The sequence below is a fragment of the Copidosoma floridanum genome, unplaced genomic scaffold (assembly GCF_036245765.1).
Source record: "Copidosoma floridanum isolate Cflo_tuat_1 unplaced genomic scaffold, Cflo_Japanese_pri ptg000009l, whole genome shotgun sequence".
Classification (NCBI taxonomy): Eukaryota; Metazoa; Arthropoda; class Insecta; order Hymenoptera; family Encyrtidae; genus Copidosoma; species Copidosoma floridanum.
This window is the reverse complement of record NW_028321886.1, coordinates 4,139,038-4,164,690: the sequence shown is the minus strand read 5'-3', so window position 1 is coordinate 4,164,690 and position 25,653 is coordinate 4,139,038. Positions and strand designations below refer to the sequence as shown.

Below are 25,653 nucleotides of genomic sequence, written 5' to 3'. Positions count from 1 at the left end.
CTGCTTTTTTAACGCGCTCTTTTTTTTGAATGCGCTAAGAAAAAACTATATAAATATACTCTACTTATACTTTAAAAACGAGTTCGTGCACGAATTTTCATGCAAATTTTTGTGGGTACAGTTAATTTTTCTCTTTCTTTTTTTTTTATACTTATTCATTATTTTTATTCGATTCACATCGTTTAAACTTATCGTAATATGCTGCAGTATAATCATTTGTTGTAGGCAGTATTACATTTAAACCATTATTTTCCGACCATATGGCTCTGTCAGTAAAGTTTCTGGGCTAGATGAGTACGCAAACATACAAATGTAACACCTGAGAATCCTGAGATCAAGAAGCTATTGTTGAAGTTGTCACCATGGTGATAATCAAACGCGTTCAGGGCACGAATCACCACATCGGCAAAATAATTCGAGCATAAACATCAAGAGGTTCGTCTGATGTTTCAAAGTTAACATCTAAAATCGTGATTGGTTCTTGTAATAGACCTTGACTCTACCTGGTGCAGCAGCATCCAACCAACCATGTCTGACTCTGATTTGTCGGAAAGTGAAACTTCAAAAGAAACAACAAACACGCGCCAGGAGCTCGAAAATTCGAGCATGACCGACTCCTGGAAAGTCCAAAAAGATGATTTCTTCACACCAAAGCAGCAGAAAAAAACGTGGATGAGGGGGGAAGATTACGACGACGACAACAACGATGACTTCAAAATCTTGGATCCGGATGATCCTTTGATGAACAGGTTTCAGGAGGCTCTCAAGTCACACCTCAAGCGCATTGATGAAAAACTTTCCGAAGAGATTTACCAACTCGTAAGGGCATATCGTTATCATTATTTTGAGGCCACCTCGAAACTTCATCCTTAGACATAAACTGATTTTCCAAATGATGTAACAATTTGATTCTGGGTGTCTCCGTTGCAGGGAATAGAAATTAAAGATGCAGAAAAAAAGCGAGAGGACGAGGCCGTCCGTCTGTACGAGCTCCAGAAGGAGACGAGTCGGCAAGAGTCGGCTGTCGACAATTACAAGGATATGCTGGCCGAGTTGGTGAATCTGCGAGCAGACATGGAATGCCGCCTGCAGAGCGCCAAAGAGGCACACCGAGTGACGAGCGAGCGGCTAAAAGCCAAAAAGCTCGTGGAAAAACAGCTCGGCCAAACGATCGAAAGCATAGAAGCGCTCCAACAGCAGTTTTCCAAGTGGGAGGACGAGCTGCGCAATAATTTGACGATATCGCAGAGGATATCGGAAAAGGATGACGCGCTCGAGCGCGAGCTCGTTCAGCGGAAACAGCAGAGGGACTACGTTCTCTTCAAGCTCGAGGACGAGGTCTGGCGCCTCCAGGCCGAGATCAAAGATATGGATGATCAGTTGCAGATCAAAGATGCCGAGAAGGCTTCCCTTAGGCAGACCATAGCTGATGTGAGCGCCGATTTAGATGGCCTCAAGAAGGAGCACAAAACGCTCTACAACGCGTGGAATGTCGTTCTTCATCTTATCAACAAGCAAGACCAGATACACGAAGAAGCGATGCTAGAGCACAGGTTGAAAGTTATTGCAAAAGGTGTATATGTGATTATCGGATTGTTGATTGTAATATGGTTTACTCTGACGTTGCAGGAAAACTCGGGAGACTCTGGAACGTTTGGAAACTCAAATAACGAGGATTAAAAAAGATTCTGACAAAGAAATGGAAAACAACGAGCGTCTTACTTCTTTGCAATCGAGAATAAGTGAAGAAATCCTATCGATAAAAAAATCCAACGAAAGTGACAGAGATAAATATTTTAATTTGGAGATGAATTTTGTTAAAGTTTCCAAGCTTCTTGAACAGAGTGACAAGGAATTAGGTGCTGCTCTACTGGTACGAGTTACACTAAAACACTACAAATTAAATGTCTTGTAAACTAATGGAAATAAATCGATGAATACGTAACATCAATATGTATAATTTTCAGAATTACGAGTCCACTATCGAGGAAGAAAAGTATTTGAGAAAAGAGAGTATGAAATTTCAGAATGAAAGGCGTGCCTTGGAAGATGACATTTTTGCGAAATTGGATGATAAAATTACTCACGACAAAGTTATTAGACATTTAAACAAATTGTTACACGAAGCTAAGGACATTAATTTGGAAAATGAGTTGAATTTGACGCGTTTTGAAAATTCGTATGGAAAAAGTCTTTTGGAATTGGAAAAGTTTAATTCAATCCTGGAAAACGGAAAGTTCGATTTGGATGTCGTAACTCGAAAAAATACTGAAAAACAAGAAGAAATCGACACTCTGCAAGCTGAATCAAAAAATTTCGAATCGCTTTTTAAACAAAAAGAAAGAAAAATAGCTAGTCTTAGCAAAAAAATAGAAGAGGTAATTATTACTTTGTATTTTCTTTATTAAACGTTTCTCACAACGTGACCTCGAATCACCAACCAAACGATTGTATTTCAGATGTTGGAGTTGTTTAGTGGAAAAGAGGCAAATCCTATAGACGCCAAAATTGACGCAATGGAAAAAAACATTGGCGACACTGATAAGAAAATCAAAGAAGGGCAAAAGTTTTGGCTACGTGAACAGGGCAATATATTTTCCTTGAGCAAGCAGAGGGACAGTCAACTCCAAGAGCTTGGTATTATTGCTAGAGAAATCATTCTGATGGAGCAAAAGAATCTAAAGCTTGAAATTGAATTGGAACAACAAAAAAAAGAGGAAGCTGCTGTTGAGAAAACTATGAATACACTGCAACAAAAATTAATTCAAATTAATATGCGACTTGCTTCCCAAAAACAATTCAAAAATAAATTGGAGGATCAAAACAGCACGGTTAAAAACGAGTACATAAAATCTTTGGAAGATGCAGAACTTGAGTTGATAAAATTCGAAGCAGATATAAGAAATTTAAATAATGATAAGTTTATTTTAAAGGAAACTTTATTGTTTGCCCAACAAGAGAGTCTTTCTTGGGAGAAAAAGGTTGCTTTATAATTTTAATATTAATTTTTTATTTTATTTCGTACTTCAGCTAACATTTAAGTTGATATTGTCTGCCAAAGGTTCAACTGGCAAATGAAACTAACAAATCATACAAAGAAGAAAGAAATGCCGGTGGTGACATAGCTATGATGAAAAGTGAAATACACAAGATGGAAATGCGACTTTCTTATTTGCGCAAAGCACAAGAAAAATTAATTCAAGATATGGAATTTTGTGTATCGCGAAGAGACAATATTATTGATGAAGCAGTGGCACGGGAGAAGAAAAATCCGAAAAACCAACACAACCAAAGGATGGTACTAAGAAAAAGACTAGATGATCAGAAAACAAAAATAAAACAACTACTCAAGGTAAACTAATTTTTTTTACGTGAATGTATGTAATAAAATAAAAAAGAATGCTGTAGCTCAAAAAGCGCAATTTTAGGAAATTAAACAAATTGAAAAAAAAACCGAAATCGCATCAGATGAACAAAACAAGTTACTTGAATATTTAACTGAGGGTCAAAAGTTGTTGCGACAAAATGAAGATGTTATCCCAGACATTGATAAACAAATAGCTGAAGCAGAACTCATTAAACACCACGTAAGTATTCAGTTTAATCAATTCTTATTCCCAACTAAAATTTTTCTCATTTGTAACTGCAGAATTTAGAAATATTGGTGAGAAAACAACGCAAAGTCAACATGCTTAGAGATGTAAAAAATGGCCATTATAAATCATTAATTAAAAACGAAGCAATTTTAAGCGAAGAAAGTCAGAATCAACAAAACATAAATAAACAGCTAAACGAAATAATGCAACGAACGGAACATGATTTTCCGTTATTGAAAAATCAAATTCGAAAAATATTATTGACATTAAAAAATTAGTCAACTTTTAAACAATAAATTAAAAAAAGTATAATATTAAAATTAAGTAATATTAGTTTTTATCTTACATAGCTTTATGTACAACTATTTTTACAATCAAAAAAATTTCAAGGCTAGTTCGTAATCACAAATTATAAAAAATTAACACCCACTTCATACACTTTCTGCTGATTGTAATTCTAACCACCTGACAATATAATACGTTTTTTTCCCAGTTCGTAAAAGTGTCACATTATTTCGTAGTATATGTACACTTGGTTCTATCATTAAGTCAGGATCTTTAATTCTTTCGTAATTTATGTAAAATCCACCTGCCCTTATTATTCTGTGGGCATCCTGTGCAGTTTTAAAACAATTTGCTTTCATGGCGATATCAAAAGCAGTTATTTCACCATCAAGGATCAAATTGACAACTTTTGCCCCCTCAAGTGCCATTACAACTTGGTCTTGGGTCATTTCTGATAGTGATTCCAAAGACTTGTCATATAACAATAATGATGCATTTTTGGCAGCCGTTAGTCCTTCTTCTGTAAAATAATAAAGAAATTTTCATTTTTAATGGACCATTTTTTTAAACAATCAATGTTGATCAACACTCATTATTACCTCCGTGAACTAGTAAAGTGACATTATCAGCTAATATTTCTTGAGCTTTACGATTATCCGGGTTTTTTTTGTGCTCCTCCATTATTTGATTTATTTGATTGATTGGCAAGAAAGTAAATAGTTTCAAGTAACTCTCAACATCAGCATCTGTTGTTCTTATAAAAAATTGATACAAATCAAAGCTTGATGATTTCTTCGAAGACAACCAAATGGCATTTTCAAGAGACTTTCCGAATTTTTTTCCACCTTCAGCCGTTATCAGAGGCAACGTGAATGCATACACATCTTTCCTTGCCACTCTACTAATGAGTTCGTGCCCAGCAGATATGTTGCCTAACTGATCACTTCCCCCAATTTGAAATTTACACTTGTACTGATTAAATAAATGTAGCCAGTCATAGGCTTGAAGCATTTGATAAGTAAACTCGGTAAAGCTTAAGCCAGCCTCTGAATTTAAACGGGATTTAACAGAACTCTTGCACAGCATTGTTCCCATTCTGAAGTACTTTCCAACATCCCTGACAAAGTCAATGACATTGAAATTTTTGTACCAGTCATTATTATCAACAATCATCACAGGTATCAAGGGTTCACTTTTTTGCCAAAAATACTTGGCATGGTTATCAAATATGTACTTGATATTTTTCTTGATGGCTCTTGCATTGCTCTCGAGTTGTTCTCTTGCGATGACGGCCCGTATGCTTGTGCGTTCGCTGGGATCTCCTATTAATCCAGTAGCACCCCCTACCAAAGCAATCACATTGTGACCACCTCTTTGCCAATGCAAGAGATTCATCAAGATTAACAAATTTCCAACGTGCAAGCTATCTGCTGTCGGGTCAAAACCTGCGTAGACACACTGGGAAGACTGATTAACGAGCGTTGTAATGACATTTCTAAAAATATTAGTTCAACATTATTCAAAATGAATCAAGAAATATCATTGACTGGTGTACTATCCATAAGAATCAGTGTAAGTCTTGTAGACCACACCAGTAACATTAAATTAATAATAAAAACATTGACAATTACACGCTCGTGTTGGGAAATACCTCTTGGTACATTCCCCTCTCATGTAACTTGACAATATTCCTCGATTTGTGTTTAGGCCCATCGGAGTAGAATAGTTTGGAGATTTTGTAATTTTGAGACACTATTTCACTCGTTCGTCGACGTAACCACAAAAGGCGAAACCCATGCATATCTTCGTTTTTACCTGTTTGTCCAGTGGGAGAAAAATACAGTATATTAAAATAATCTGAGTAATGAATTCAGCTATTTGTAAACTAATGAGCCATGTGCACAATGATTGTAATGGTGAGACACTTGGAAGTTTGTTGTTATTTAACAGAAAAAATAATAAGCGAAGGTACTTACTTTATGTTATAAAATTATTTATACAGTAAAATAAAAGAAAACGACAGCCAAGAATCGTCAAAGACTCACATTACTTGATAACTACTCTAGGACTTGAAAAGGAACTTCGCCTAACTATTTAGTTCCACATGTTAACATATATATTCCAACCGGGTGGTAAACTTTAGAAGCTACAAGCTACAAGAGTCAAGAGTGGGCTCTGTGATAACAGCGCCATCCCATCCTTGTGATGAATATTTGAAGCTTTCGGAGTAAGCTCTAGATTTAAAGTTACTCAATATGTGCATGTTTATTGACAAGTAACTTTACTAGTACCAAGTGACTTTTGTTAATAATTATTTTGTGATGGAAAATGTGCGGGGTCGGACACGTGCGCCTAATTTTCATCATTGTTTTTCACAAATTGTATTTATAATACGTTGGTTCATCAAATTGCATTACTTGGGATCATTTAACTGTACCCAGAAAAATTAAAAAAAATTTTTTTTCTTCCTACAATTATAGTGGTTTTGCATCCACACTCGTTCAGGCTCTCGTCCTGCTCATAAGACTGAGGATCGCTGTAACTATGCCAATGCCAGGCTTTCAGTGATTTTTTGCACTTGAGGTAGTAAATCGTTGCTGTCGTTTAATATTTTTCTCGCTAAATGATTTTTTTCTTCTCTCTTTCTCGATCGATCGCCATCTCGGAAATGAATTAGTTTACGTAAAGGTAACGTCAATTTCGCCGTGGAGAGTATTTCCACGTAATTAATTTTAGCGACACAACGTTGCTTAAGAGTAAATAAATGATTATTTTTGTAGCGACCAACACTGGTAAATTTCTTTTACTTCGATTTTACCTAATTTAACATGTAAAATCGGCTAATTAACAATAAAATCACTATTGCATTACATTTGGTACAGTGTAAAAATATCCGAGGCATTATAATTGTAACCAAAAATGTAAATTAATTATGTATTTTTTCGTACTTTAAAACTAGTTTTTTTTTTTTTTTTTTTTTTTTTTCTTTTTTTTTATGTATTTCATAAAACAATTTAGTATTTTTAAAGGTGTTTCCAAAAAATAAATCTTACAAATACGTGTACGTAAATTACTCATTAAAAAACGTTTTTCTGTTGGAAAATACTTTTTTACTTGTAAATATGCTTCTAAGAAAAGTAATTTACTTTTGATTATATACGTTGACCACGAAAGCTAAAAGAAAAAAAGCAAACAATTTGAATAATGAAAGTATAAGGAAGTGCCTTGTAGATGGAAAATCGACCGTTCGATTTCTGTTTGTATTTGCAAACTCAGTTGTTAATCATTGGTCGGTTATTCGAAACTGCATAATAAATCAACGCGTTAGAAGGAAAAGTTCACAGATGACGTGCTTTTCTAAAACCTGCAATGCCAAAATGCACTTTGGAATCGTATTTCTTCAACTAAACCTTCAAACTTTCTCGCAGAGTAAGCCAATGATACTTTACGTCTCTTTTTCTCTTTGAGTACTGCAAACCGAAATTCTCTTAAATTGCTATACTTTGTGCCAAACATTTTTTTTCCCTTCCTTCATCTAAATTCTTCCTCACTTGTTCTCGAGTAATCATTGCACACTTCACTCCAACAGTTGGCAATTTGGAAATACTATTCTTCTTTACAATATCTTATACGTATACAACTGACCGATAATATCAGCAAAATAGATAATCCGTCTTTGACGCACTTGGCGAAGGTAGCGTATCCGCGTTAATTACTTCCTCGTGCACGCGGTGCAGTAAAAAAAAAAAAAAAAAAAAAAGTCGGACTGCGTACTTAGTTTCACGTCAAACTTTGTCGCTTTACGCACTGGATAACCCGATGATACATCTACTTATATCACGACAGAGACCTCATGGATGCTGATTGAAAAAACAAGCGCTGCACGTGTACCCATTAACAACTTTTTACGATCCTAATGAAATTTTTTACAATTCGCATCCATAGGTATCCCCATTTTTTTTTTTTTTTTTTTTATTTCAAAGAATTTGCATACAAGGCCGAAGCGATAAGCCGCACTTGGACTTGACAAATTTTACGCGGCTATTATGTATATGATAAATGTGTTTTTTTTTTTTTTGTTCTTTTTTTAAATTTTTGTTCTTTTTATCTCGATACCGCACTTTTACTCCGAAAAAATCGAGTTAACATTATTTGTCGCGTATACCTGAACTTATTATCCTCGTAAAAAGAGTAAGTACTTCTTCGTCTGCAACGTCTGACCATACACGGTCGTTATCTACTTAAGCGCGCGTACACTGTTACGAAATGTTTGTTGCATATTTTAATTATCGCACAGCGAGTGTTCGTGTCTTATATCAATGTGCTTCTCAACTTTGTAACGGTTGAAAAGGAAAAAAAAATTGTTTGGACGTTCGTCTCATCGCAAGGAAGGTTCGAAAACAAAAAGTGTCGGTACATTCTTAACTAATTTTGTATCTTGGGATCCCAAGGGCCGATCAGCATCGTCGATGGAGCATCAAGCTCCTCGAAGAATCGCAGTGTAACTTTTTCATCTCAACTTTTCAACCATCGAAAATTCATCGAATGAATATGCATTGTTAAAAAAAAAAAAATAATTAAATAAACAAATTTATTTCCAACGACACACAGATATAAGTATCAGATCAGTCAAACTGTACAACAATATAGGTGCCAGTATACAGTTTTTCCCTTTCGAACGAAATGATGTAAAAAAGTTTTACAAAAGCCAAACCATTGATTTTCAAAACAAAACACATATTTATTTGCGCACGAATTCTTTGTATGCGTAGAATTGATTTCCTCCGACAAGGGAAGCTACAGGACAAAATGGCACGATAAACCGAGAAAATGAATCGAAATAGCCATCAGTTATTAGTGTAATTGCACTGGACATGAATGTAAGTGCCGACATGAAAGACCCTTGCGAGTGGCAAAGCCGGTGCGTTTCCACTGTCGGTGGTAAAATAAATAACATTACCTGTACAAGAAATGTAAGATTAAAAAAAAAAAAAAAGAAAGAAAGATCTTATTTTATGTATGTATACATGAATGACCGGTCGGCCGCGACGGCGGTGACTTGCCCGTGCGACTTCCGAGTCAGAAGCACCAGTACAAGCATATATTGTACACGTACAACAGCCAAGTCTGCTGCAGCAGGGGTCAATGTCAGCGCGGCAGGAAGCGTCCTTGACTCTCTCTCTCTCTCTCAACACCTCCCGGCAATTTTTGCTCGCTTACTCTACTTTTTTTTTTTTTTTTTTTTTTTTTTTTTTGTTGCGCTTCGGATCTTATCTGTCTTTCTTTCTTTACCTCCTTTTTCCGCGTCTCGTGAATCATATGCACATCGGAACGAGATGATGGCGTCGAGTGTACATAGTATGTGTATCCAATAACCCACGCGTGGACGGTTGTATGCTACATGAATTGAAAAGAAAAAAAAAAGTTTATTGAGGAAGAAAAGCGCGAGCTGGAACATATCAGCGATACTTTGAGCTAAAAGATCCTCACCTCCTCCATCTCTCTTTCTCTTTTTCTTTTTTCAGTGCAATGGTACAACAGCACCCACAAGACACCCACCGAGACGGATGAATGCTACGAGAGTCGAGCCGTCAGGATTTTCATTTTTTTGTTTGTTTATCGACTGACTCCAAAAAAAAAAAAAAAAAAAAAAAGAACAGGACATCGAGGATTACTTCGATTTTAAGGATATCGAGCCGTTTCGAGTGATCGTCGCGCGTCTAGCAGCAAAATATCAATAGGTACGTGCACGTATATCCAACATTGTATGCATCAAAATATAATTAGTTTGCAAACGAGTGTCCCTTGGCGAGCTGCAACGGCTCACCACTGCTCCGAGCCCAGTAAGCAGCAGTTATAATTATATACGATTTCACCGCACGAACACCCCTAAAAATCCTCTCCGATGGATAATCGTTACCCTTTCCTCGTTTCCTTTTTCTCGAGCCATTGTTTCGTCGAAAAGCCGGTCGCCCGCTCTCCTACACCGCGGCGATCAACATTCCCTTGCACCCCGGAAATCAAAGCCACACAATGATACCACTGTAACATATGTCGGGATAAAATTTTCGCAGCATTGAAAATGTTTTTCCATTGGATTAAATTTCGTGTAAAAATCGGTAGCAACAAAAGAGCAAATGTTAGGTATGGCTGTATACGCAAACACGTGCACAGAACGCCGTACCGAGAAATCGGCAACGATCGGCGGATCGCGTCAATAACCCTTGTACCTACCGATCTCTGCAACCGCACTCCGACGTATTAAACGACCACAACGACGTTGCAGTTGCGAAACGTCATAGTTACAGCTGCAACGGAGAGATTACAGTCAACCATATACACAAGTGGCGTATTTTGTATACATGTATATATAATATGTAACTCGAAATAAGAAAGTTTTTCGAAGGCGTGCAGGTGGCGCCGCGAGACCACGCGACACACGTGCTTATTATATTATATTATACAGTACAGTGGATAAGTATATTTATATGCATAGTGCTCGCACCGGCTTTTAGAAAGCCAAAACCAACCGATTAAGCCGATCTCCGAGCTATATCACGTATTATACACGCGCGCGCTATTGTACGCACACGCATACACACAGTTGTCGATGTAGCCGATGAGACTTGTACATTTCGCGTCGCGCGTCGCTCAGGTGTGTTGGTTAGTATACCTGCCCGTCCGTGTATTGACACACTGCCTTCTTCTTTTCTTACCCTAAAAATTCGCGGAAGAACCAGAGTTGTATACTTTGCGGGAGATTCGGCTGATTGCGGGTGTCGTATATACATGCACGCGACACGCGTTACAATCACATGTGTATAGATTGCTGTAACAATAGACTGCGGATGCCCAACCGATCCGAGTACACCGGTGCATCGAAGAAAAAGAAGCGCGAAGCGTGCATCGTTGAAAATGCGTTACGGCGCTTGACGTTGCGCAAGACAACGGGCCTTATCTCTCGCGCGATTTACCTGCGCGTATAGCGCTCTTATACCACCTGACTTGGCGCGCGATCGGTAATAAATTGGCTCTGCTTGAGACGTCGACGAGTGCGCGAAAATCTACCAAAGTGTTGAATGAAAAATCGGTAAGCAACAAGGTTGGGCCCGCTACCGATCTCCCTCCCTGCAAAGTGTATAATACATAGGTATACGCACGAAAGGATAAAACAATGAAGCGATCGTGAGTATCGGCAAAAGAGAGCCGCCGCCGCCGCCGAGCACATGAGCACACGGACCGAGGCAGCGCGAGGCGCGTGTGTATAATATTATAAAAGAGAAAGAGTGAGAGGATGACAGTAAGTACGGTGGACCGGGAGCAACAGCAGCGGGCCCGCGCTGTCCAGTCACTCGCGAGCCACGACGGAGCTGACAAATGTCCGGCGGCATTGTATATGTACTCAACGAGCAACGACGACAACACACACGGCGGGACTGCTGCAGCTGCATGCGCCGCACTTTATTTGCCTTCGCGCCTTCCTCCGATTTATTGTATCTTGTTGAGTAAGATTTTCAAAGACGAGGTATGCGCGCCGACGCGTGTGTCGTCGTGTGAGTACACCCATCGGCTGCATATACGTATATTGTCGGTCGAAATCGGCAATCGGCCGAGGTTATAACAGCTCCCGAGGCGAGCGTACAAGCGCGTGATGAGCAAAGATGGGTTGATTGACGTGAATGTACCTGTATTGCGTTTTTTTTTTTTTTTTTTTTTTTTGCTCAAAGTGCCATCGTTGGTTGCTCCGTGTGCGGCTTCCGGTATCTTTTGGTACGGCGCGTCGTCGTCTATTTTCTCCGTTTGCAGGTGAATCGGTGCTAATCGCTTGTAATTAACTTTGCGCCGAGCGCCTATGTACACAGATAAGAAGGAGAGCCCGAGTGCGCGTGTTTGATTGGCCTGTGGTACGAGACAGAAAAAAAAAAAAAAAAGAAAAACAAAAAAGCAGCCTCTTGTGTGATAAAAATCGGGATACAGAGTGGTTTGTTCATCTCGCGTAGGAGTAGAGTGTAGACGTGCCCGTGCGCCGTCGAGACAGAGCCGAGTGTGTACACATATTATAGATAGTTTTAGTGCCAGAGAAGTAGGTACAAGCTGTGAAAAGAAAAAAAAAAAAAAAATGCTCAACTGCACCGATCTCGAGTGCATACTGCACCACCATCATTACTACGCGCATCTGCATCAGCTGCAGCCTCAATTGGGTGGCGATCGAGGAAGAGACGGTGAGTTGTATACCTTTTTTTTTCATCTCAAGACTACTTGAGGGCTCACTTTTTCGTTTCTTCAGAGTTGAGAGGAGACTCGGGGCGAGCTTGTATACAAATTGAGGTTGAATCGGTATGCTGATCGCCGATTCGTAATGAAAAATGTTTCATTATTCACAACTCATTTCTTTATATTATATGCGTGATCCACTCGGTATTAAGAATTTCAAATGAAGTGTGTATTTTTATAAGTAATAAAACGAGCCTCTCGAGTCTTTGCGGAGATTAGCATATATTCTAATGTCCAACGATCAGTGAACCCTGTTTTGCCGGCGATGAGAGAAGAGAAGGAAAAAAAAAAAAAAAAAATTAATATCAAAGGATATACCGGCCATATACTCCGGGCAGCACGGAACTAAGCGAAGAGCAGCGCGTAACGGCCCTAGACCAAAGTCGATGATTTCATATAAGTATTGGAGTCGTGCAAAAAAAAGATTAATTGATCACGCGCGCGATTGTATTTTTTTATTTTTATTTTCGCATATACTTGTATACTAGTTTTTCAACATGGGTTCACGACCTTGCTCGCGACAATGTTTTTTTTTTTTTTTTTTTTTTTTTGAGTAATTTTTTTTTAGATGCCTGTCTCGTGTTTAGTTGACGGATGTTTATTGATGGAAGGTTATTGTAGTATTGGACAAGGAAGAGGCGAAGCTGCTAAATATAGCGCTCCTTTCTCTCTCGTTTGATGCGCGTTGTACCGTACTATTAAGTGGAGGATATGGCACCGCTCGTTTGTCACTTTTGCGGTTTCTGTGGTGATCGAGCAGATTTGTGCGTATGTTAAATTGTCGATGTGTTGTTGTTTTTTTTTTTTTTTTTTTTAGCGTGTGGTTTTGCACAATCAAAAAAACAATGCCTCAAACGGCAAGTAGTACGTGTATGACTGATGTTGACGACTGATAGTTTATTTGCGATTCGACGCCGTAATACTAGCAGAAAAAAAAGGATAAATTATTAAACTTGTTTCGAACACCGAGTAATTTACATTGGAATGCAAATTTCTCGTTTACGAGACGTCGTTATAATCTTAGTATACAAAATGCTCATGATAATTTTCGTAATATTAAAACTAATAAAGAAATACAAGAAAAAAAAAAAAGAAAGTAAAAAGTTTTGTTCGACATGTCGATTGTGCTGATGTAACACATAACATCGCTCGTTGTAATTTTACGGTCGTTAACGAGCGACACCGCGTGTAGGTACAAGAAAAAAAAAAAAAAAAAAAAAAAAAAAAAAAAAAAAAAAAGAAGCATTATAATAAACATGCCGTCACATGGTGTATCAATTGAGTAATAAGTATTTCGTTTAAAAAAAAAAAAAAAAAAGTTCACCAAAACACGCAAAAGCCATTGTGTTTGCCAGCGTCTACTTAATCGTACAAACTTTCTAAAAGCACAAATTTATCGTCACGCTTCCCCAACTTGTGTGTATAGGTATACTGTATGCTTGAATAATTTAACAATCATCGCTCTGATAATCGATCTCTTGTTATGTCACTCTAATTCCTTGCATTGTCACGATGATAATTGGCACACAACATTTATATCGATTAAATAAACAATGCCGTCTATGCGCCCCGTACACATAACATCCATGTGCATTGAATAATACCTTATACACTTTTACACATCAGGGTTGTTGTTGTTTAAGCGCATTTTTTTTTATTTTTTTTTTTTTTTAGCATTCACGTCATTAATTTCGCGTATAAGTTTTAATTTTTGTCCTGTTGAAATAATTTAGTTTCGATTAAAAAAAAAAAAAAAAAATAAAAAAAAAAAAAGGTACAATAATAACATATTAGTAGTAAAGATTGTATGCCCCGTGAAAATTCGAGCCAACAATAACACCGTCCAAGGAAGATCATATCAATGAAAAGTAACCATGTTACGCACGTACGTATAATAATAATGTGCGCGCGTTATCTCGAAGAGACGACACTGTACCTACATTATGTAGGTATACACATATGGTTACTATATGTATATATGTATAACATACAAGCGCCAAAACGATTTCCATTCACGGGTCCGTCAAGTGACTTATATTATATTATTATATGCGCGTTTATTATTACGTCCTGCTGTTTGCTCCCGTAAATTTGCGTCACAGCATCACCATCCTTGGCGACCCTGTGCTCTTATCATCTTCACCCCTCCTTATCCTGTCCGTCTTGGTTCTTCTGTATACGTATACTCGCCATTTATATGTATATATACGTTCATACTGTATAGGTACACTCGTGACGCGCACTTTATTTTACGTGTGTAAGGTATTGTCATCCTCTGTATTTTCATGCTCAAAAATCATAATTTGTACAATTTCTTTTTTTTTTTCCCCTCTTAAATTTTTCGACATTATTTTAATTTGTCGTTACGCAGGGCACTCGATACTGCAGTACATGTAACATTACTCCTGATGTAATGGGCGCAACATATAGCTGCACCACATTGTAATTGAACTCGCTGCAACTGTGACTGTACTTATTATCCACAAAGAAAAAAAAAAAAAAAAAAAAGATGTAGCACGATATTACACGAGGCGCTCGTGCATCGGCACGTGAAAGTTCAATAACAAATAGCAAAGTGGGTACAATTGACGAAGCGAAAAAAAAAAAAAAAAAAAATCTCCTCAATCACAAATAACACACAACCCGTCGGTCAATCGCAATAGACACCATGGCACACACAAGTAACTTCCAGAAGGTTTCGCCATCGCTCAAAAGAGAGATAGAGAGAGAGGGGGGGGGCAATGGTATAAATCTACTCGATAGAGCTGAAACTGGACTCGGCCGGATCACCCGCGGTCAGTTGGTTTTCAATTACCGATACATCGTTCCTCTATTGTACACGATTGTACATACATAATAATAATAATAATATACATAAACTCGGGCAAGTAAGAATGATATCTTGACACTCGTAAGATTGTCCTTTAACGATAAGGAGCGGCAAATAATTATGACCAATAGCGGGACCCTCGTTGTTTTATTATTATACACATAATTTGCCATAAGAAGGGAAAGATGAGCAGCTTGTACCTATAGTGTCTCCCGTAGTCGGGAAATAGGGAAATAGTATGTGGCATCTCGGGAAAAACCTGATTGCCCGGGTTATATAGGTATGTTGGACCAATCGTGATGGGATGTGATGAGTATATTTGTGCCCGAGGACTTGTTGGTATATACATCGTGCGCAATTAGACGCAATATGGGAGTCGTTTTGGAGGCTGGCTAACGATGATTGTGCGACGCGTGTAATGCATATGTGTACCTACATAATGTATGTTCGGCATCGGCGATTCGCGCGCGGAATGTTGGGAATCGGGGGACATATCATCTGCATGATCCTGAGGAGTATATATAATAAGCGAAACCCCCGTTGACGCGATTAAAGGACCCTCGATTTTAGTCGAGTCAACGTCGAGGCCAAAATCATCCCATCAAAGCGTAGGTACCCGTATTTACGGTGTAATTTAATGTAATTACCTGTATAATTGTTGACTCCGCGCTTATCATACTTTTTTTCTTTTTTTTCGGAGGGGAGACGGGGGTATAACTTCGTGGCGGTATACGGTTATTATGGTTTTCTCAGCACGATTAGTGGCTAGCCTGAAAAAGAGAGAGAGGGGAAAAAAAGTACCTCCAAATTGCGCAATCTTTGTACAGTAGGTACACCTATAAGGATATAATTTACTATTTGAGTATTGGTCGCGATTGGTGATCTTTATCCGCTGCACAAAGTTCAAACTATATCTATATCTAAAACCCGTGGGCTGTAACATTGGTAATCTGGAGAAACGAGTTTTTTTTTTTTCGTACGCACGTGGACGATCCTTGTACGTTGGACATACAGTGCGGTAATTTTTTTTTTTTTTTTTTTTTTTTTTCCACGCGGGCCAAGAGAAAGGTCGAGAGAGAGAGAGAGAGAGAGAGAGAGAAACGTGTATCGTTTCGATCGGTTTTCACCTGTCGAGTATAGGTACGCTTTTTTTTCTTTACTTCGTCTTTGCGGCTCTAGCATCGGTGCCATTTGTCTCTCCATTTCTCCCGAATGGACTTTCAACGGTGCGTGCGGGCTTTGGTTTACCTATATACCTGTAACATAAAAGTGCAGCTCGAGTGAAACGCCGCACGTATTATGGACACCCGTTGTTGGAGGGGGACAGTATCGAATTCGAAATCAAACGGTTAGGTATTACGTGCACGGACTAAGTATACCGGAGGATCTGCGATTGGATCGCATTTGTTTGATTTCGCTTTATTTATTATTTTTGTTATTTTATTATTATTATTTTTTTTTTTTTCGAAAGCTACCTTTTTTCCTGTAATAATGCGTGCGGGCACGCGTCGTCGCGTTTATTTTTCATTGAGAAACGACAAAAGTCCGACGTGGTTCTTTTTTTTCGACTTGCAATTTTAAAGTTCTCGAAAGGTTATTAACACGAAAAAAAAAAAAAAAAAAAAAAAATCCAAAATTTAAAAAGCATGCGTCGCGTGCCGTAACTAATTATGCAACTTTCGGCGTAAAACGAACTTATGAACTGGTAGACGCAAGGGTGTATAGATCGAAAAATCGTTAAACCGATACACCTAATAGAAGCTATTTTTATAACTGGTTGTTCCGCTAAATAATAATAATCCAACTTAGCGTCGTGAAAAGGAAAAATCCTCACGGTTCACCTTACCCCCGCACTCATTTCATTCGTTCTTTAATTTTTATATAATCAAAATGTATATACAAATATATATATATATATATATATATATATATATATATATATATATATGCACTAAGCATATCTCCTCCCTCGCGTCCGCCAAGTGTTGGTTTCTCTTATATTTACACATCTTATATCAAGTATAGGCACGATGTGTATAGAGTCGTAAAAACTCTGTTATACAACAACTCGACTGACACCGTATTTCAAGGCCGTCGTCATAACCAGCACCGATATGTTGGGGTTTTTCTCTTAATAACGCATTCTAATTGTACCAGAGTTTTCCGCGCACGCCATCGCACCCGTACGTACAAGTATAGGTATACAAAATAAAGTTCAAACGACCGTACACAGGCGGTGATCACAATAAAACTATGTAGTACTTGTACCTGTTGCTATACAGCTGAAGGTTTAGCGTACATATTATATCAACCATACGAGCTTTTTTCGACGGAAGAAAGCACAGGGGAACACACCTCGCGTTTATTTCATTTATTATTATTATTTTTTTTTTTTTTTCCACCACTCGAAATATCGCACGTTCGAGGCCACTGTGCGATCCCTGTACACGCTACGAAAAATATACATACTCTACATTACATAATTATTATGTCTTTAACTCTGTCAACTCGAATGTATTATTTACCCAAAGCAGCACACGTGAGGCTATCATATATCCTCACGCGCGACTCGCAGGTGTACATGTATACATATATATACACGTAGTTGTGGCTTTGGCTTGCCACAGATTCCAGTCCGGTTCGAAGCGCATACCAATGGGGGGATTCTCGACTTTGCATCAGAATTCGGGATACCGTTGGCCATCGCATGGAGCGCGTGCGGGGCTGATTCATGCGCACGAGCTTAATTACGCATCGAGGTTACCGAACGTCTGAGCTTCTTTTTTTTTTCTTTTTTCTTTTTTTTTTTCTTCCAAACTCTGGTTTTAGAGTCATGCCCAAGAGCCAGAGATGGAGATAATAAATGTCGTTTTCGGGCGGGTACAAAGCACCGGAGGTCGGATACCGGTTTTTTTTTCTTTTTTTTTTTTTCAAGAATATCCAATTCGGTCGAATATGACAAAGTGGGGTCTCTTAGCTTTGGGACTGTGAATACCAATATCATAATATACGATCTTGTCTATAGAGTTGACATTGGGGCGTTTCACGTGAACGTAACGTGAGTGTGTGCCGAACACTCCTCGATTCATTTTTATGATCGTCGCTTGGAAGTCTTGAATAAATTCTTTCCACGAGACTTTCAAGAGATAGAGAGGGAAAATAAAGGTACAGTCAGAACCGATTGTTCGGTTGCAAAACACCTTGAAAAATCGTCATATTTGTTAACCAGTCGATTTTTGCCCACTGGCAGTTTTTTTTTTTTTTTTTTTTTACTTACGCTGCACCGTTCTCGTGTAATTTTAATTTTTTTCCTTCCACCGAGTCATCCCACGTGGCGGCATCCTTGATCTCATTACGCTTACGTATATCTGTGATTCGAGATTACCTGCCAGTCATATTATATACACATATACTCTCGGTGGGCATAGAATAAATACGTGGTACAAACGTATAGGTGTATGTTTATTCGTATTTGTATGAGAACTAAAACTCGATTTTTAACGCGAGCAAATTAAGATCATCGCAAGGATAACGAGCACTGCTTTTCACCCGAAATAAAGAGCAATTATTATTTTTACGGCGGAGAAGCCGTAGGCAAATTTTATACCCAACGATTGGACGGAGCAAATCACTCCCACGACGTTCTCATTCCTCTCAAACCTATAAAACAAATATGTTGGGTCCTGATGTGCAAGCTTTGAGTCTCAAATAAGCGCGGTATACACGTGACCATTGGCTTGATTGATTCTCTGTAGATGTAAGCACGTGTGCTTACGCTTGTAGTCCGTCGACGTGAAATTTTTGTGTTTATTGGTTCCTAACAAGTAGGTATATATAATTCAGGGGGCTTTGCTTACCGGAAATAAATAATAAATGTTGTGTACAAAATAGAGAGTCCAAAATTATGGATGAAATCTCGCGATTGTTTTTTAACTTACTTTGAGATTGAGCGAAAAATTTTTTATTACGAATGACTCTGCAGTTTAGCACAAACTTTCTTTTTTTTTTCTTCATTTGGTTATTGCAGATTTCAATTAATACAGATCAGATTGGGTCATTTCGATTTCTCCGTCAGTAGATACGGCTTGTCTTACCTAACTCGGCTGTTTCTACTTAAAAGAAGCAGAGACGATGGTATTTCAAAAATCAGACGATCGTACGTTAAAATAATCGTTGTCACACCACAAAATATACACGTTCGGATGCATTTTCAACATGACGCATTTATTATATTTGTTTTCACCCCGTGGACACAAAAGTTTGTTGTATTTCCAACCAGGTCGCGCAAAACTAGTTTATCGCAGATTAAAATTATAGCTGAACAATTAAGAAAAATTATATAAGCGTACGCTTCCGTTGGCGAACTGAAAGGTAGAGAGCAATGTAGTGCACACTATAGATTGATAATAGTGTGGATCTCCAAATTGGTATGCAGTTACAAAAAAAATTAAAACAATTTCGTAACTTTTGCTTTTGACGTTCCATATACGAGGAAAAACGTCACGAAAGAGGATCCCCTACTTTTTATTTCACTAATAAAAGCGTGTCTTTACAATATTTCGATATATTCCTCCATAACAATTTTATTATGTTCGCAATGAAATCAGATGAGACGATTCGCAGTCTTTGCTAATATTCGGTACTCGCATTTTTTCGCGTCTCTTTTGTCACCTGTAGCCGCGTTGCAAAAATTTCTTTTTTCAAGCCGTATTGGAAGTTGTTGCTTCTCGAATATTTGCCGTCCGAGGAAATCGATCAGCTCGGAGACTCGCGAAACAATCCTTGTCATTGCCGTTTGTAGAAAACGGATGTGCACCGGATCGGCACTGCCTTGGCACACATGCGTCTTCGGAGCTTATCTGATGGTGATGATGCGCGCCTTCACCGATTTATATATATAGACATTTAGTCCAACGGCGCGCGTTTCTCTTCAAGTTCGTCCGATCCATGACGAACTTTACCGATCGTAGGGCCGATTGCGAGCTTGTATATATGCACTCGTTTTTTCATTTTCTTCTCCTCTCGATGCTCCGCGCAATTACGTAAGGTGACGCGTGCTTGTCACGACGCAAATTTGTTTTATTTTTTGTTCCGAGTCTTTGCGCAACGCGTTGCCGATTTTTCGGCACTTTGCCGGTATCGGGTGATGCAACGACCAGTTTTGCGACGCATTACAAGGAACGTTGGTTAATTTTGCGAATTCGCAGTCGTCAATCAATCGGTGGGATTTTATTTTACTTTTTGTCTCTCGTCGCGAGTAAACCAGCATTTCCGAGGTAACGGATTGCGAGACGAAAATGACAAGTGAAATTACACACCCCGACAAGCTATTATATATTTATTATATCAAAGCGTCCGCGCGTTGCGCAACAATCAAATCGAAAACAGCTGCATGGGCCATTTCGACGTTATAGTACACACGAGGGAGCTCGATGACACCGATTCCCGTGACCAGTCAATCGATCCAGAAACACTGCCACACAACGACTGTACACCCGATAGGAGAAAATGTCAAGCTGCTGGTATAACGAGCGACCAGCTCTCTCTTCCTCGTTTCCGGCTTATTGGCTCGCTGATACACATACGTGTCTGCCGGCACTGACTTTGTAATAACGAGGGAAGAGAAGAGAGGGGGGAAAAAAACGAGTTAGTCCCGCCGTGCGGTCTGGGCCGATATCTGAAAGCGCTCCTTCTCCCCCTCCTCTTCCAAGTATATATATATACACATACAGGTGCGTGCCTGCTACGTGGAAAACACAGGTATATATACATATAACCGAGATCGCTTTCGCTCGCAGCTCTTGCCGACTTCTTACACACGCGTACGAGAAATCGTGTTTGTGGACCGGCGACGCTATGGTGATATACACATACTTGTAAGAGTTGGAAGACGCTTTTTATTCCCGTGCCGTTTCCCATGATCGCGAGTTTATTGTTAATCTACTTACAAAGAGAAGCCTCGTACCAACTATGTACGTCGCACTTCCGTAATCTTAACGATATTGGTTATTACCATGTAATATCTTTACGAGCATAAAATCATGGCAAAAAATTTAAACGGAAGAAGAAGCGCGTGGGACGTATTTTTGACAAATTAATGTACAAGTAGGTATATAAGCATATATATCTCTTTTCACCCATTCGCAATCGGCACATGAGTATACGACATATATAGTGATGTATGTGTAGTGGCCTTGTGACTTATCGTTGGGAATATGGACTATACGGAGCGCGACAAGAGTCGAAATTATGGTCGGTCACCGAGAGGGTGTATGACTCGATTGGCCCTGAGCCAGCGCCGTCCAAGAGTATAAGTTCGTACTGTACACGCCCGGCCTTGAGTTTATTTTTCTTTTTACTCGTACTTACGGACGCTCCAGTGAGCAATACACCGAGTCGACAAAGACTTCAAAGATAGGGGCGGGAGGGGGCGGTGATCGGTGCACTTGGTGCTTCATTCGTAAAGCGTATATATTATAATATTATTATGCTCTTTTTTCGATTATCACCGATTCGTGTCCGGCGATTTGTATTGTTTTATAGCCGAGCCATTTTTACTACCGTATACGCGCGGAAATTGTCCCTATACCCGGAAGTATATGGTATTTATTATTTTTTCCTGAATTTTGGAGTTTCTTGGGTTATTGTCGTGCACGGGCATGTTACATTTGGCAAACAAAAAAAAAATATATATATATAATGTACCTTTACAAAGAGACAGGCACCATATGTATACGTGTATTGTGCTTAACAATATATTATAAACACCGAGTATGGGAAAAAATGCACTTTCTACATACATACAAACTCATAGCCAGCGCGTACAGGGGGAGTGAAAAATTTTACGCATTTTTATCGCAAAATTAACATTACAGCACTTGTAAGCGAGTGTATGCAACAACTCAACCTATAGATCCGTTGAATTTCACAATCATGTGTCCAGAGTAAACGATCCGGGAGTAATCAAGTCAACTTGGAGGTAACTGCAGCTTTACCAGCAATTCAACCTGCAATGATTTTTTTTTCCAAATTCCATCGTTAAACAACATCAGCGTCGATTGAACTGCACACTCGGTTAGTTGTGCACGCGTTATGCTTGTCCGGGTGGGCTCGGCTAAGTAGCCGAGTACTTCCGGCATGTCATCGAGTTCAAAGACGAGGCAAGTCGGAGTAAGCGCGGAAAAGCGACTCTTTTTCTCTGCACTTAATTAAGCGCCGCGCGACTGCACTGCCAATCGAGCCGGAAGGAACGTCTACACTTGTCACATCTCCCTCTAAATGTTTATACCCTATTCGTTTTGTTTACTCTACGTTGTTGTGCCACGCATACATGGATCTTCTTCCTGCAGCTTGAAAATCAATCATAGCTAAATTTTCAATCGATTTTTTACTACTAAACTCACCTCTCCTAATTATCATTGTTCACGGTTTGCGCGTGATTAGATTTTTCCTTGTAATCAGATAATCAATGCAACGCACAATAATAGAAAGCAATAAACAAAGTGCCGCTGGTTATTCTTTCTACCGACCAATCGATTTTCTATTAATATATTACTTACGAGGTAGTCATGCAGGCACTCGCTATTAGTCTGGCGCGTAAAACCTTACAGACAAACGTGCGGGCATTACCGATACAACTGGAAGTTTTCCTACGATGATTTACGCACTATGTGTCATTTTTTTACTATTTTTATTTATATAATTACCCAAGTGTTACACCTGTACTCTATACATACAATTATATACGCTTGTGTTACGTGCACTCAAACGTAGTGCTTAGATTTTTTTTATAAATTATTAATTTATCCCAAACAGGACACGCGATCGTTGAAACGCATCAGCTACAATAGTCTTTCTCACGAGTATTTTTTATTTTTATTATTATTATTATTTTTTTTTTTTTCGTACTATGCTCTTTGAGCGTAAGTCGTTTTGATTTTCCATTTTGTATATAAAAGAAGGTCAGTGGATTAATTTTTTAATTAAAGTTACACCATTTGGAGGAAAAGAGAAAAAAAAATTCAACACTGACGATTAAATTACCCATTTCCGAGTGATCATTAAAATATTCGGGACAATCAATTGTAACGCGTACTCGCGTATATTGCTTTCGCGTTTTAAAATTTTTTGTCGTATCGGTAACATTATGTATTCACATCATATGGTACATAATTATATACATCTCCCGAAATTAGGTTAACGATGATCATAATTACCTTGTATGCACGAGCGTGTGGCTTTTTTTTTTTTTTTTTTTACAATTCGAGTGACGCGAGAGATGTGTAATAAAGTTGCTATAGAGTTGCATAAATTTATCGTAGGTATAGATTTTCCGGCACATTACAATACTTTATCCGAGCACTAGTTTACTTATATATACACGTGCATACACACCCGTCTATTTGCGTAAATTTTTTTTCTTCTCCTCTCGCTCTTTCTTTACCGTTTCGACGTTTCATAGTTTCACAGTTGCAATAATTACAAACTAATTATCTGAATAATCGCGTGGTGTAAAAACCACGAGCTCAACCTTCGTTCGCTTATTATTTATGAATAGAGCGAGTGTCCAATACAATGCGGGTACATATTATACGCATTGAGAGCTAACGCGAGAGACCTATTCATTTATTTACACGTGCACAACCACTGCGTTATTTATTATTACCTGAATCCACCGCTTGGGTGATTCAAGAAACAATAAATGATGGGTAAATCAGTTTGGTTCTCACAATAAAGAGGTGTATATTTTGTCTGCAGCATCACCAATACGCGCCGTAAGTATACATGTACAACGAGCTCGACTTTCATTGCAAAAGTGCAAAAGTTTGGGTAATTCCGCACATCATCGTCGAGTGTAGATTATCTACTCCTTTGCCGATTGAATTGCTCATGTCGAAGAACCATTGCTCATGTCTTTTTTTCAGCGATTACTAATTTTGCACATGTGTGTGTGCGTCAATCGCGACGTTTTTATCTACCGCTGAATTTTTTGTTTTTCCATCACCGCTGACTCACAGGAGTTTACGAGCTGTAGGTTATTTCAAATTAGGTTTTTTTCCCCCTCGACCTTTCATCCGCATCGTCATTTCTGTTACTAACCGGTTTTAAAAAAAATGTCATTACTATCATTAGTTTTCAACGCGAAAATCCTACATTGCGTCCAACGACACGTTATTGCCGAATACGATTTTTTTCGTTCCCAATTAACAGCAAATTTTTCACTACATCGTTGAGATGATAACGATCCATCGATCATATACTTTGAAAAGAGCAAACAGTGCCAAAAATACCCGATTCGTCCGGTGTTTGCACAGGTTTTCTTCGAATCACCGATCTTTCGACGGCAAGTGCGCAAACAACGTTCTTACGAGGCCACGTGAAATTTCTCTCGCCTAATCGAAAGCAAAGTTTTCCTCCTCCAGATTGAAATCACAGCCTATGCGAAAAAAAAAAAAAAAATGCCCCTAGAATCCTGTCCCGCAGTGGCCATACCGTACTGCCTGTCCCAATATATAACAGGCAGCGATCCGAGATCGAAGATAATAATCCAACCGATACGAAACGGGGGAGGGAAAAAAAATTGCCGATCTTGCGCAACGCCGCGTTCACCTCGTTTGCGTGGCCCGAAAAAAATAAAATGTAAAAGAACCGGTAGAAATGCCCATGCCAAAGTGCAGCGCTGGACTGTTGGGCGAAAAAAGTCCGCGGTCACCGCGTTTTTTTATTTCCGCGGTGCGGGAAAAACTTGAGCACTGACGTGCACCTTGGCAACGCTCTCCTTTACATGATCGATTTTATTCCCCTCCCTCCCTCCATTTGTTTTTTTTTTTTTTTTTTTTTTATTATCCCTTGTTAGTGACTGATTGCGTTGGTCCGTGTTTTCTCTATAGTGACGAAAATAAAAACGTCCGACAGTTTGATCGTTTGCTGCATCATAAGCGCACTCGACGAATTCACCAAGATTTTTTTTTAGTTGGTGGAGAAAAAAATGATAATAATAATGAGGCATTACAGAGCTCATTACGAGTACAATTGTCACCTGGAGGTCACAAAATCAGCTGTTGCGTTTAAAAGTTGTACCCGAAACGGCAAATAATGTACACATTTAGCGGTACTCGTACGAGGCATAAGTATTGATTTTTTTTTTCGTTGGAGCAAAAATGTTTCAAACTTTTGAGTCACGTTGTACAATGGCATAATGTATGAGTGCGTCGCTCAGTGGCTTCTATAAAAACCTAATAAACGTGTACACTGCGGATAACATATTTTTGTGGACAGAAAAAAATAGTGTTACTATCTTAATTTGGCGCGTGTCCTTGTCTCAATTTTCAGAGGCATCACGTAATGTAGAGCAAAATTTGATTGCTACGTGCTTGCGAGCGAATGGCCCATTTTTATAATTGATCATACACGAAATCTTTTCAATTATATTGTTTTTGTACGAGTGATTTTCAAGTATTGGCTACGATTGATGTTTTTCCTTTTTCTTTTTTTTCTGTAAAATGTAGTATCGTGAGGCGCAGTGAGCACAAATTTAAGGCCCGGGGGCCTTTAATTTCCCTGTAAGCAATAGGTGTGTAATGTACCAAAAGTCAAAAGTCCATAGTTCGTATATATACAGATTCCTTGAGGTTCCTCGAAGTTGTAGAAAAGGATGCGCTGGAAGTA

At 38.7% G+C, this 25,653-nt stretch overlaps 3 protein-coding genes across 6 annotated transcripts in view; 2 read left to right on the top strand and 1 right to left on the bottom strand.

Moving 5' to 3' along the window:
- The first annotated feature begins 290 nt into the window (after positions 1-290).
- Positions 291-3,874, top strand: l(2)41Ab (lethal (2) 41Ab). Its single transcript, XM_014355102.2, has 8 exons — positions 291-819; positions 931-1,553; positions 1,630-1,873; positions 1,968-2,378; positions 2,460-2,981; positions 3,062-3,352; positions 3,429-3,587; positions 3,650-3,874. Exons 1-8 carry the CDS (start codon positions 529-531, stop codon positions 3,872-3,874), a joined length of 2,766 nt encoding a protein of 921 aa, XP_014210588.2. The 5' UTR covers positions 291-528.
- Positions 3,875-3,991: 117 nt separating this feature from the next.
- On the bottom strand, positions 3,992-6,006 carry TyrRS-m (Tyrosine--tRNA ligase, mitochondrial). Of its 3 annotated transcripts, none has more exons than XM_014355380.2 (4): positions 5,927-6,006; positions 5,513-5,696; positions 4,481-5,376; positions 3,992-4,401 (listed from the first exon to the last, which is right to left on the bottom strand). In XM_014355380.2, the coding sequence occupies exons 2-4, from the start codon at positions 5,680-5,682 to the stop codon at positions 4,028-4,030; spliced, it is 1,440 nt and encodes a 479-aa protein (XP_014210866.2). In that variant the 5' UTR covers positions 5,683-5,696; positions 5,927-6,006; the 3' UTR covers positions 3,992-4,027. The 3 variants fall into 3 exon arrangements, with proteins under 3 accessions (XP_014210866.2, XP_014210875.2, XP_089445711.1); XM_014355389.2 differs by having other exon boundaries at positions 5,858-5,995; XM_089589585.1 differs by lacking the exon at positions 5,927-6,006 and having other exon boundaries at positions 4,481-5,326; positions 5,513-5,559.
- A 5,237-nt stretch (positions 6,007-11,243) lies between these two features.
- Positions 11,244-25,653, top strand: part of LOC106643267 (uncharacterized) — a 125,945-nt gene continuing 111,535 nt past the window's right edge. Inside the window, exon 1 of one of the 2 annotated variants that reach the window (XM_089589306.1) lies at positions 11,244-12,103. In XM_089589306.1, coding sequence (XP_089445432.1) covers positions 12,001-12,103 — 103 coding nt within the window. In that variant the 5' untranslated portion in view covers positions 11,244-12,000. The remainder of the gene's footprint in view (positions 12,104-25,653) is intronic. The other variant, XM_089589307.1, reaches the window with a different exon arrangement.